The sequence below is a fragment of the Gekko japonicus genome, unplaced genomic scaffold (assembly GCF_001447785.1).
Source record: "Gekko japonicus isolate JY-2015 unplaced genomic scaffold, Gekko_japonicus_V1.1 scaffold203, whole genome shotgun sequence".
Classification (NCBI taxonomy): Eukaryota; Metazoa; Chordata; class Lepidosauria; order Squamata; family Gekkonidae; genus Gekko; species Gekko japonicus.
This window is the reverse complement of record NW_015170280.1, coordinates 632,537-645,858: the sequence shown is the minus strand read 5'-3', so window position 1 is coordinate 645,858 and position 13,322 is coordinate 632,537. Positions and strand designations below refer to the sequence as shown.

Sequence of the window (13,322 nt, the reverse complement as noted above, 5' to 3'; positions counted from 1 at the left end):
AGGAATTTGTAAGCCGCTCTGAGACACCTTTGGGTAGTGAAGGGCGGGGTATAAATCCAATCTCTTCTTCTTCTTCATCAGAGTTTGAAAGCTAATTAGGGTCAGCCCTGGTTAGTACATGAATAGGAGACCATCAAGGAAGACAAGGGTTGCTATGCAGAGGCAGGCAATGGCAAATCACCTCTGTCTCTTCCTTTGAAAACCCCTTGGTCACCATTAGTTGATTACTACTTGGCAGTGCTTTGTTGTTGTTGTTATCTGCTTTGCTGCTTCATTTGCTCCTGACTTTGTTCAAGTTTGTGTTTTGAATCTGAGCTTTATTGGATTTAGTTCTTAATTTTTAAAAATATGTGGTACCTTTCCTAGAGAGCTTTATCATAGAAGTGTTTTGATAAACTGAGATGAGAAAATGCATTTCCTTTGGTCCAACTAGGTTGGATAGCTTTGCTCACGTTCACAGTTTTGCTTGCAATGAAGTTGGCAGATTTGTTGATTATGAAGGGCATTGGCCCTGGGAAATCAAGACTTCATCTGGTTTGAGGTTTTCTTTAGCCATGCCGCCTCTTCTCTCTGCTGATGGCACGCTCCAGCCTCAGTTGTTTGAGTCAGTCTACAGGGAGCAGAGGGCAGCTGAAATGCCTGGCTTCGGGAAGGGGGAAATCAGCCTGGTAATCTCTCCCACTATAATTCCCTATCCAGGACTTAAACTATGATATTCTGACCGCTGGTTTGCTCTTTGACTTGTTTTGCACAGTTCATATCCTCCAAATGTTCTCAAAAGCAGTTTACAACATATTAAAATAACACAAGAATACAATGCCAACCAAGCCCCTGGAGAAATAGCCCTTGTCCCCGGAAGGTGCTGTCCAAGCACCAGCTGCAACACTCTTTAGTAAGATGGACTACTTATTACACTTCTCAGAACTTGTGCAAACAATTTGGTGCCTGGGATGGGGATATCCAAATGTCACCCTCCCACCAACATTCAGCCAGGAAGGTCACCTCCACAAACCTCATGCACCAGTGTGCATTGAGGCCTGTGGGAGAGTTTACCTGAGTTTTCCAGAACTTCATGCCCAAAGCAGGTAGCTTCACTCCCACAGCATTCTGTGCTGGTGAGGCTGTTATCTTCTACAGAACTTGCTATCTGTTGAAATGCCACTGCCTCATGCCTTGCATGGTCTTGGTCCAAGTGGGATTATTAATCTGCACCTGTGTGGTCTTCTCTTCCAGATCTCTGACATCTACATCAGTGGAGAGTCTGGAGATATGTCCGCCAAAGAGAAGCTCCTTCTGTGGACCCAGAAAGTGACAGCAGGTTACGTGGGGTTGAAGTGCACCAATTTCTCATCCTGCTGGAGTGATGGAAAGATGTTCAATGCTATTATCCACAGATACAGGTATGAGTCACATCCCCTGGTAGCAGAATGATGCCACAAATTGTACCAGTTGTAGAGGTAACATGACTTATTCTGTAAATTTTGAATTGATGGAAGTGTGAATCCTAAGTTTTGGGATTTCGAGTTTTAATTTTGAAGCTTGGCCTTTGTGGATCCTTTAAAACAGTTCTCACAGCTAAACATTCTACTCACATGTCACTTGACTCAATCTTTAGTGGAACGTTGGACTTGGTTTTGTGGTAAATGTTATGCTCCAAATTTGGAGTATTAGGTACAAAAATGTACCGTGTTCCTACTTGTCCAGTAATCCATGATGGGATATCTGTGCACCTAATTTCAGCTTTCTGAGTGGCCAAATTTAACAATTTTGGAAATTCACTTCATATTTCTGTTTCCAGAGACAGACAAAGGTTGGAGAGAGGGGGGTGGGTGGGCTGGGGTCCTAACGGCACTTTCTTAGGAGTAATGGGGCATATTCTGCTCAGGATTGCTCCAAAAGTGTCTTTCTGGACATTCTTGCAAAATTGATGTCCTGGACGAAAAATATATCAGTTTTTCACTTCCTAGGGAATTGTTTGTTACCTGGGTTTCATCTTGATTCCCTAGTTGTGACGGGGAGAAATTAAAATGTTCAGATTTTTGTAGCAGTTTGGGTGTCTTAGACTACAAAATGCTTTGCTCCAGAGGGTTGAGGAGGGGTGTCCTCTTCTCCCTCTTCCCTTTGCAGAAGTTTCAGGCAGCATCAGCTTGCAAACTCAACACCTTTTTGTTGTTTCCTGCAGGCCAGATCTTGTGGATATGGAAAGGGTGCAGATTCAGAGTGGCCGAGAGAATCTGGAACAAGCCTTTGAGATTGCAGAGCGGCTTGGGGTCACCAGGTTGCTGGATGCGGAAGGTGAGGGGGAAGGCAGTGGGTCTAAAGGTGTGGTGTCAGAGAGGTGGCTTGACTTTCCATAGGGATTTCACAGGATTCATATGGGTCTGGAGATCTTTGTCAGAAAAAAACTCTATCCACATCACATTTGAGGGGCTAGATCTGATTTCACTTCATATTGGCTCTCTCTGAGGAAGGATTAGATGGCAGCTCTGTGCTGAAATGACATGTCACCTCTGAGTAGGCCAGCCAGTCTTTAAAATCCAGGAACCATCTCTTAGGTTTATGCCTCTGCACAGAGGAAAATTAATGGTGTCCAAGCTGAGCTGGTCTTTGCCCAGATGACTAATGCTTTTCTGAACAAAGCAATAAGAAATTAGGATCTACAAAATTAATGGGATATGAGATCATCTACTGTTGTTGAATTTCATAAAGTAAAAAAGATTTGCACTGATTAATCCATTCAGGTTTGTATTGAAAATGTCCAAATGAATGTCAAATCTTAGAGCTGATCTATTTTGCTATCTCTGTAGAGACAAAGCCCATTCTAGAAACCAATCGACACATCCCGCAGAATTGTGTGATGTGGGCTGCATGCAGGGAGGATTGAATGTCCACTTGTTACCCTGTGAGAGATAAAAGCTGTCTTCATATAACAAATGAGCATATTGGAAGAGGAGCATTCTAAACTTGCCTTCTCTATATCCTGGTAGTTTTCCATGTTCAGAGAGTAATTTTTTAAATGTTGGGGTGCTGAAGGTTTGAATGGGTCTCCTGCAGCCTGGCATGGTAAACAGCCTAAGTAAAACCAATATCCTTTGGATCTGCTGTGTGTGTAGAGCAGTTCATGGCCAGCAAAACAGAAGTTAACATTCAGGCTTCCTTTCTTCTGACTTCTTTTCTCCCTTTTTGTCTTAGATGTGGATGTCCCATCCCCGGATGAAAAATCTGTGATAACTTATGTGTCTTCAATTTATGATGCCTTTCCCAAAGTCCCAGAGGGAGGAGAAGGGATCAGTGCCACTGTAAGTTCTGCTGCTATTTGGTCTGGTTTGAATATCTCATCTTTTGCCCAGCTGAATTTTGGAGGTGGGGCAGTCCAAAAGCACTTCAGAGAACGGCAGTAGAGAAGTACATACACAGAGAGGGAAAATTAGTTGAAATGACCAGAAAGCATGGACACTGGCCTCCTACCATGTCAGAGAGAGAAGTTTATATTTCATCGTCTTCAAAATTTTTAAAAGATGTCAGGTTGAGGAGGAAAGGTAGATGTTTGTCCTTTCAGTAGTGGGCAGGAAGAAAAGGAGGAAGTGGCACCTGGCTAAGAAGGAAGATACTCTTATTCATTAAAACATCTGCTAAAGAAGGAAGTCCAAAGGAAGGTGGGCAATCACCAGTCAGGGATGCTTTTGCAGGTATAAAATATCTAGTCTTAAATGATGGGGAGGAGGGAAGAGCTGTGTATGCTGGCTTGAAGTGGGGAGGGAATTAAAGGTAGTAGAGAAACTAGGTGACCCATTTTGTTCCTTTTCAGCTCTGGGGCAAAACCTGGCGCATTGCACAACATGGAATGCAATTGTGTGCGTGTGAATGCATGTACAAACACAGTACACTGGTATTCTAGCAACTATTCAATAGTGATGGAGGCACCTGTATATCCCATCCTCTGTCCTCCGAAGCCTTGCTTCTTACTGGTTCCTGTTTCTTCTCAATGCTTTTCAACATGTTTCTTCTCAATGCTGCACAAACAACATGTTTCTTCTCAATGCTGTGTCCAAGGCAGCATACAGTGGTGGTAGAAAGTGCTGTCAAGTCATTTCTGACTTATGATGACCCTGTAGGGGTTTCAAGGCAAGAGAGGAACAGAGGTCATTTGCCGTTGCCTGTCTCTGTGTAGGGACCCTGGACTTCCTTGGTGGTCTCCTCATCCAAGTGCTAACCAGGACTGATCCCCCAGTGATAACTCATTGCATCCATTGGGACCAAAGCTACGTTGGAAAGCCATTTTTCTCATTCCCACACCACTCCCCAGACAATTTAACCCAATGGAGTGGTCCACTGAATCAAAAATCTCTGTCACCCTTCACAATTAACAAAGAAGCATTGGACTCTATCCCTCTCTAAATAGAGATCATATATCAGAGCAGTGGTTGCTGCCTGTGCGCTGCAGCCACACTGAAAAGGAGCAAGGGCAGGTGTATCTCTCAGCCAGGGCATCTTGCTATTACCCATTCAATGGGTTTTCCCAAAAAACCACAAATTTGAAACTGGTCAATAGTTGTTCGGATCTTCTTGAGATACATTGGCTTTTTTTAGTACAGCAGCATCCTTGTTCAAAGGGCCAGGAGGACTTCTCTCTGTTAGGGACTGATTCATTATATTAATGAGTAGAACTGTAACTTACTCTTGACAAGATTTTATAAGCCAGGAGGAAAGGGGGCCTAATTTACAGACAGTGGGTTAATTTTTCCAGTGGGGCAAAAAATACAGCTACAAGAAAGAACTCTGCCAGCATCCATCAGAAAGATCTATTTGAATCTATCCATAACAACTGGACTAGAAGGTGCTCCCACAATCTCTCTGTTTTCAAGTTAGCATTCAAATCATGTGGGATCAGAAAAAAATATATCTGCAGGGAATGTTCCAAAATAGTCACTGTATATGGGCAAATCTCTTTTCTCTTAAGGAATCCATTCAAGGAGCCATCAGATTTCAAAGTGCCCTAAATAATTTAGCTGGATAAGATGCCGTGGAGGAAAAAAAGAACTAATTTGTAGCTATCTCCACCAACTCATCAGCTTTCAAATGAGCTCTGTAGCATACTCTCTCTGATTTGCTGTAGCTTGTGCAGCTTCCGCACTGAGGTCTCTGAAAGCGCCCCCCCCCCCTGTTATGTTTCCTCAGCAACTCACCAAGCCAGGGAGCTGGGAGTTCTATTTGGCATTGGGGGAAATGATCCCAGGAAGTGACTATCAATTGCTCTGTGAAGGAATGGACTCGCAAGCCCCATTCCCTCATGTCCTGGGAACCTGGAAAAGCCCCGCATCCATCCCACATCTCCACCTAGTGATTTTGTTGAATGCATTGATTTTATGATTTATGATTTTGTTAAATGCGTGTCTTTTTCCTTTATCTGTCCCAAGTTGGTCAGGAGCCATCTTTTGGCAGTGCAAACATGTACCTTAATATTCCTTCTTTTCTCATCTTGATATTTTGTTTGTTTGGGGCAACTTCCTTCAGTAATTCATCCTGTGTAAATGGTCCTCCTTCCTCTTTCCACAGGAAGTGGACACACGGTGGCTTGAATATCAGAACCAGGTGGAATCGCTCGTCTCCTGGATCAAGCAGCACACGATAATGATGTCTGACAAATCTTTTCCCCAAAACCCTGTAGAGCTCAAGGTAGCCTTTGGATGCATTTCTTCCAGAACATTCTTTACTTGCAGTGCAGCTAACTCTTTAGTGAATGATTTCTGGAAGTCTGTCCTCCATCCATGTGGCCAAGATGGTCCTGGGGAGATTTGGGTGGTGATTAGATATGAGACTTGGGGTCAAATCCTAGCTCAGAGTCTGTTGACACAGTCACTTACAGACCAAGAGGCAACAAACCTCTTACTTATGTATGTGTTCAGATCACAGGCTGAGCTGCAAAGTACTAACTGTTGTTAGCAAAGAACTCTTTGATCGAGTATAAACACAGTAACCAGGGTTATAATTTCTGTGGTGTGCAGAGGTCAGTGTTCGGAGAAGCAGGAACTTGAGAATGACCTAAGCAAATGTGGGTGCCTGAAACGTTTGGAATTCCTTGCTCATGTAGACCTTTGGAAAACAGTCCCAAGGTAACACTTGCTGAGGGTTCTCGTTGTGCAAGAGAAGCCTTCAGGAGAAGACAGGTTGTGTGTCAAGTCACACACACACACACACGGCCTTGGTCTGCCCATCTGTAAAACCAGAATATCAGCAATCCCTCAGAAATCCATGGTAATGAAGGGAGGGAGTTAGTAGTGGTGACTGGCTGAAGTGCTCCATGTCACAGAGGTGGGGGATGAGACTGTCTGAGCAGAGGATAGGACGGGTTTAAATTACATGCAGAAAGGTATCGGCTGGATATTAGGAAAAACTTTTTCACAGTCAGAGTGGTTCAAAGGTGGGATCAGCTGCCTAGGGAGGTGGTTAGCTCCCCTTCACTGACAGCTCTCAAGAAGAGGCTGGGCGAATATTTGTCAGAGATGCTTCAGGCTGGTCCTGCATTGGGCAGGGGGTCGGACTAGATGGTCTGTATGGCCCCTTCCAACTCTGTGATTCTATGATTCTGTGATTCAGATCCTCAGGGAGAAATTACTGTTCACCTGGGCTAGGGTTCCAGAAAACACAAAAAAATATTGTCTGAACAATATCTGGTGAGACAAGCCGCAGGATGGCAAAGCTTCTTAGCTGCCACGAGTAGTTGGTTGCTGTGGTTTACCTTCAACGTGCATGGAGGGAGGACCTGCCCATTTCTCCAGAGGCCGTGACTGAGGTTGCATAACTTTGATTAGAATCCAGGACCTTGACAAAAATCTGAGAAAAACGTGTGATTTTTGTGAGGGTCCTTCTTAACTGGGCGTACAAATGTCAGCAAAAAACATAATACCTTGTAAAAATGCCCTTGGGCCCTGAATGTTGGCAGAAGAAGTCTGTGGAGGATCCCATAGAGAGGGAACAGAGTCTTCTCAACCTGGTAGATTTCAGAGAGGCTTCAGGTGGAACTGTTTCCATGGCCCCAGAACCTCACTGCATTGCTTGCTATTTGCTACCATAGATGAACACTTACAGAGAGACCCTGTGGGTGAGGATGCTTGGTATTTTCTCAGAGCAAATAGGAAAACTGTGGGGTTGATTCTCCTCATATCTCAATTCTTGTAGGCACTTTATAACCAGTACATACACTTCAAAGAAACAGAGATCCCAGCAAAACAGCAAGAAAAAAGAAGAATTGAGGAGCTGTATAAACTGCTGGAGGTACGATCTTGGATGGGTTGAATAATTTGACTTTGGTTTTAAAAATCCACAATGTTACCTTTGCTTTAAAAAATTTCTATGAAAAAGTAGGGCCAGCATGTTTTTCCCCTTATGGGCTTCTTATTTTGTTTATTTGATTTAATTATTTTAAACTGATATCTTCTGCTCATGATCCAAAGCTTACAGGGTAGGATGCAATAAGTAATCTTCTGTCACTAAAGCAACTGATACAGTTAAAATCAGAGAACAATAAAACAGTACAAAGCTTTAAAAAAAACCCTAATGGATTCAAGGCCCGAGTAGAAAGCATGTATTTTTTGCCTGGCCCTTAAAGCAGATGCACAACTGTGGAGGAAACTGATATTGGGGCTCCTTTTGTGGACTGGTTAAAATGCACTTATTGGATCCTTACTATACAGTCATTTTATGTAAGGGATATGGTGACAAACAGCAGGGTCAAGAAGACGTGAAATACAGGAAGTACAGCGTGTAAAATCCAAATCTAATGAAGAAAAATAGACCATTCACTAGCTATGCCATTCACTAGCTATGCTAAGCTAGTTAGCACCTGTAATAGGTAGGGAATCCAGGTTTTGAAAAGATAGTTAACACCTGTAATGAGCAAGAAATCCCAAGTCATTGCTCCAGTGGGATGTGGGGGGAGGGGTTAGTATGAAGCCTTTTAATGAATCACAGGTCAGCAGTTTCATGATGGAATCTCCCTTTGAATTTCTTTTGCTGAATAATTAGGAATTTCGAGTCTGAAAGAGGACTCAGGGAGACTGAAAATTTCTTCCACTGGTTTCTCAATAGTCCAAGTTTTAATGTCACATTTCTGTGGGGAGGGAGTTCTGCAGTTGAAGTGTTTTTGTGTAAAATGCTGAATCTCTTAAGTTGCCACCAACCTTGTGGGGGGAGGGGTGGAATCACTTACGGAGAAGGGCCTCAGCAGAGTGTCTCGACTGGTCTAAGTCTCACTGGCAAACTTTTACCACCTCAAATGTGAGAGGCCACTTTTCGAACTCTGCTTTCTGTTAACTATCCAGTAAAGGTGAGCAACCATGTTCATGAGAGGGCCACAGAAAGTGGTTGATCAGGTCCCCCCTCCAAGTAACCTGCCTGCAGCCCCTGTCACTCCACCCACTCCATCTCTACTGTAATTGGGGCCACTCTTTTTTTGTTGACCAGAAAATGGTCCGGCCAAAAGCTGCTCTAAAAATAGTAGCCTCATAGATGGAGCAAGCAGTGGAGGAGATCCTCTGTGTACCCCTTCCCCTTACAAGCATGCTGCCCTTGACTCATACAGAACCTTGCTCAGCTGGGCATTTCATACCACACACAGGATTTCTTGGAATCAGATGAAGGCAGTTCTGATGGGGAGTGTGCTAAGCTTTGAAAAGTAATTGTCAGATCCCCAGATAAGCTTTCTCTTCATGGGCTGGACCTTGCAATAATTCATATACCTGCCGGGGTGGGGAGAAGAGAAAGTTCTGCTCCTGACTTTGGACAAGGCTCCATTCTGTCAGTGTGTGTCACAGCACAGGGTTGGGAACAGAACATGTGAAGTTTTGGGAGCTGCATGTATTCTTCCTTGAGTCTCATTTCTAATCGGCAAGGTTGACTGTAGCTGGCCTTATTTCTATCCCAAGCCCTTGCTCTGTAGTGGTGAGGTCAGTCCCACACTGGGACTGAAATTTACACTGACCTTGTAGTTGAATAGAGTGGTTGGTAGCTGTAAGATGACAGAGGTTAATGTGGTAACCCCAGGAAGATCTCTCCCTATAATGCATAAGAGACCTAATGCTTTTTGGGTGGTAAAAATGGCTGGGTTACACCCCCCCCCCCGGTGTGCATGGATTTAGTCCCAGCCAAAAAGCTGGAGCACCCATCTGAACTTGTTGACCTAGTGACCTCTGGGGCAAGGCCGGGGAGGAGGCCTCCCCAGAGGCCCCAAAAATGTCACAGTGGGCCATAGACACCAGGTGCTTTCCCTTGTGCCTTTCAGACCTGGATTGAATTTGGTCGCATTAAGCTGTCCCAGGGATATCACCCCAACGATGTGGAGGAAGCCTGGGGCAAGCTCATAATAGAGATGTTGGAGCGTGAGAAATTGCTACGGCCAGCAGTGGAAAGGTGAGTGATGGGCTCTAGATATGAAGAATAACAGTCTTTCCCAGGTTGATGTGAGAAGGATGGTAGCAGCAGTCGTGAACCACTTTGTCTGCTCATAAAGTGGCATTCAAAATATAGCAACCTTGATTATGAACATTGTATAATATCTATCCTGTTCCTGAATATCTGAAGTGAGTGCAGTTAATCAGTGTAGGACTACCAAAGCAGAGTGGTCTACTCACCTACTTCCATATGAACCTGCCTATCCACTACAGTCATGTTTGGGTGCCCCTGCCATCTGAGACTAGAATAGAGGCCACCCAAGAAACGGCCTTCTCAGTTGTAGCACCGAAACTTTGGAACTCCCTCCCCAGGAAGATTAATCTATCATTGTCTTCTGGCAATAGGTGAAGATTTGTTTTGTTTTGTCCCTGTTTGTGTGTTCATGTGTAGGGGTGTGCAAAAAAAATAAATGGTAAAATTCGGATTCGGATTTATTGAACCCGATTTGTTTCGGGAAACCTGAAAAAACCCGAAAATTTTTGGGAAACCCAAAAAATTTGGGTCCATTATATCTAATGGGGCAATTGAAGTCAATGGCAAAAATTCTCTGGAAAGTTTGCAGGGGGCTGGGGGGGAGGGGGTTTGAGGTAGAGGCTCCGTTGCTGCTCCAGCCTCTCCCCAAATGACCCCCAAAGTTTTGAGAAGATTGGTCCAGGGGGTCCAATTCCAGGGGCATCCAAAGAGGGTGCCCCCAGATCAGCTTGCTGCATTGCCTGTCTGTTGCAGGTTTGCTGCCGAAATTTGGTGGCAATTCGGCCCCATTATATCCTATGGGCCATTTGGCACAATATGGGGCTTTACCGGGAATCCCGAAAAAAATTTTTTTGCACACCCCTACTTGGGCCCAAAAAGTCTTCCAAATTCTTACCTGTCTGTTCAGAGCAAGCAGCACAGTTTCCCCTAGAACATCAGCCTTGTCCCCCATCATCACCCAGCAATGAGTTTGTAATTATAGGAAGGGAATAAAGGCTGTATTAAGTGGCAGTTTCTTTTGGTGCAGGTTGGAATTGCTGCTACAGATTGCAAACAAAATTCAGAATGGGACTCTCAGCTGTGAAGAAAAACTCACCCTGGCAAGAAACACACTACAGGCGGTGAGCATTGACATTTCCTCATTGGTTGGCATCTTTCTAAGCTTCCTTCGGACTCACCTTTAGGCAGGCAAGGGAAAATCCACAAATCCTTTAATGGAAAAAGAACTGGCCTTTTGTCAGGTCTGGCTTCCTTCAGATAAGTATACCAGATTGAGGACTGTTTTCCACAGCCTCCAGACCTCCCAGACTTAGCTGTATTCTTTACTCACGTGTCTGTTGGGAGTGAGTGAGGTTTCCTGGAGTTCTCTTTAGCCCCTCTTTTCCGAGGGCTTCCACCACTCATCTCTGTTTCTCATTCTGTTGTTGTTCCTTCAGCTTGGCATCCCATTCCTCAGACTTGAATGCCCCCTTCCTTTCCAGGTGTATAGTCTTGCACATTTCTGTCTTAATGAATAGTTTCTTACTCACACTCACACACAAACACATGCACACACACTGTTGAGCAACTGTCAAGTTACTCACTTCTTCTCATGGATATTGGTGACATTTCATGATATCAGACTTCTTCCCCATGGAATACTGGAGAACATGCGATGACATCATTACATCTCAGCCATTGGCTGGCTGGCTGGGACTCACAAGTAACACTTTTTAAAAAAAAATACAGGCCTGTGCAGATTTATTATCCTTGCTTATCTGGGTATTGTCAAGCATCTTGCTACAATAACCTTGGATCCTCTTTCTTCCAGGATGAAGCACATCTGGAGTCAGGTCAGCTAGTGCAGTATGAATCCAACGTTGTCATATATCTCCAGGAGTGTGAAGGGCTCATCCGCCAACTCCAGGCAGATGTTCAGATACTCCGGGATGAAAACTACTACCAGCTGGAGGAGCTGGTCTTCAAGTAAGGGGTGTTGGTGTGTGCCTTGTGGGGGCTAGACATTCAGCAGGGTAGGATGTCATGGTAATGCTGGGGGGGACGCTTGATTTCAGGCTTGTCTTGCTAGGGAGCCCATTCCACCAGGTTCTCCTGCCCAAGCCTAGTAGCAATGAATGGGAAGCTACTCAAGAGCTTGCTCTGTTCTTGTGCAGTTCCTGTTGCTCCAATCAATATCACCCAGGTGGTCTTCTTAGCAGATTCCTCCTGGCCCAGTATCCCTCTGCCTCCCACTATCCTGTGCTTAATGGTACCCTGATTCCTGTGCATGAGATGGCACCTTGCCTAGCCTCTTGGTAGGCTTGATGCCACTATTAAGGGAAATTACGCTGGGAAGCATCACTGTACCCCCCCACCCCCCCAGTCTTTAAGGGAGAAGAGAACCCTCAAAGCCATATTTGGAGCTGGAGATGAAAACCTTCTTGGAAGGCTTTCTGCAGCAAAGATATCCATTCCCTTTCTCAAAGCCCCTTGCAATTATGTTCTCAGTATGGGCAGAAGTGTCCTGCCAACCTAGCAGTTGGAAAGCAAGAAATTGCAAGTAGAGGAATAGTTACTGCTTTGGTGGGAAAGTAACAGTGTTCCATGTGCCTCGGCGTCTAGTCATGGCGGCCACATGACCACAGAGACGTCTTCAGACGTCTTAGGCTTGGAAACAGAGATGAGCACCGCCCCTTAGAGTCGGATTCGACTGGCTTTCAAGCAAGGGAAACCTTTTATGGGCAGAAGTGGGAGGGAAATCCTGGCTCACATGTGTCTGGGTTCTGCTTCCTTTGGTTGATGTCTTGATGCTGCAAGCGACAGTCTGATCTCCCTCCTCTCGGCTCTCTCCCAGGATTGTCCGGCTTCAAGATGAGCTGGTTACCCTGAGGCTGGAATGCACCAATCTTTACCGGAAGGGGCACTTTTCTTCCCCTTCCTCCCGGGACTTGCTGCAGCCTTCCTCCTTGAACACCACGCACCTTAAGGCCGATCCCTTGCTGAAGGGAACGCACACAGCCACCACCACCTCTACCTCCTGGTTCCGGAAGCCGATGACCCGCACTGAGCTGGTGGCCATTTCATCCTCGGAAGATGAGGGCAGCCTCCGGTTTGTGTACGAGCTGCTCTCTTGGGTGGAAGAGATGCAGGTGGGTTGGCCGACATACATGGGGAAAACGTACAGGGAGGCTGTAGGTAACAGGGGCAGGGGACCCTTTCTGCCCATGTTCAGGTTAGCTGGCATTGATTGGCTGCCCCTTTGTGCTGGTTTTCAGCTGATCCAGTGGGTATATATGGAAGGAAGTGTGACAGATTTTATATTTGGCTTTGTGTCAACTTTTTACTTGGTGGGAAGTGCTGTGACTTATGGTGACCAGAAAGGTTTTCAAGGCAAGAGACAAATGGCGGTGGTTTGCCATTGCCCGCCTCTGCGTAGCAATCCTGGTGGTCACCAGAGGTCATTTCGGGGGGGAACGCAGTTCCCCCGGGTGAGGTGCAGGGGGGCGGGGCACATGATGAAGCCCCGCCCCCTGCTTCCGGCCGCCCCGCTTCCAGCCCTCATTCAGCCAGGAGGAGGCAGGAGAAGAGGGAGGGTAAGTTGCTTCCTCCCTGCCTCTCCCCACCCCTGCCTGCCTGGGGCCAGGGAGGGCCTTCATGGGGCTTCCTTGCACTCCCGCCGGCCTTTCAGGTCCACCGCCGGGCCCCTGATGTCAGGGGGTGTGGCATATGCTAATGAGTTATGCTAATGAGTTCCCCTAGCTCTTTTTCTACGAAATGACCCCTGGTGGTCACCCATCTAAGTACTAATCCAGGCTGACCCTGCTTAGCTTCTGAGATCTGACAAGATCAGGCTAGCCTGGGCTATCCAGGTCATGGCTTTTTCCTCTCACTAAAGCCTACAAATTTTGAATCCAATGGCA

At 45.7% G+C, this 13,322-nt stretch overlaps 1 protein-coding gene across 1 annotated transcript in view; it reads left to right on the top strand.

The window, feature by feature from the left end:
- The window catches only part of MACF1 (microtubule-actin crosslinking factor 1), a 373,337-nt gene that overhangs the window by 161,094 nt on the left and 198,921 nt on the right, over window positions 1-13,322 (top strand). Inside the window, 9 exon segments of the mRNA XM_015417776.1 lie at window positions 1,234-1,400; window positions 2,183-2,295; window positions 3,193-3,299; window positions 5,557-5,676; window positions 7,180-7,275; window positions 9,281-9,408; window positions 10,451-10,544; window positions 11,234-11,388; window positions 12,257-12,551. Of these exon segments, the coding sequence (XP_015273262.1) occupies window positions 1,234-1,400; window positions 2,183-2,295; window positions 3,193-3,299; window positions 5,557-5,676; window positions 7,180-7,275; window positions 9,281-9,408; window positions 10,451-10,544; window positions 11,234-11,388; window positions 12,257-12,551 (1,275 nt within the window).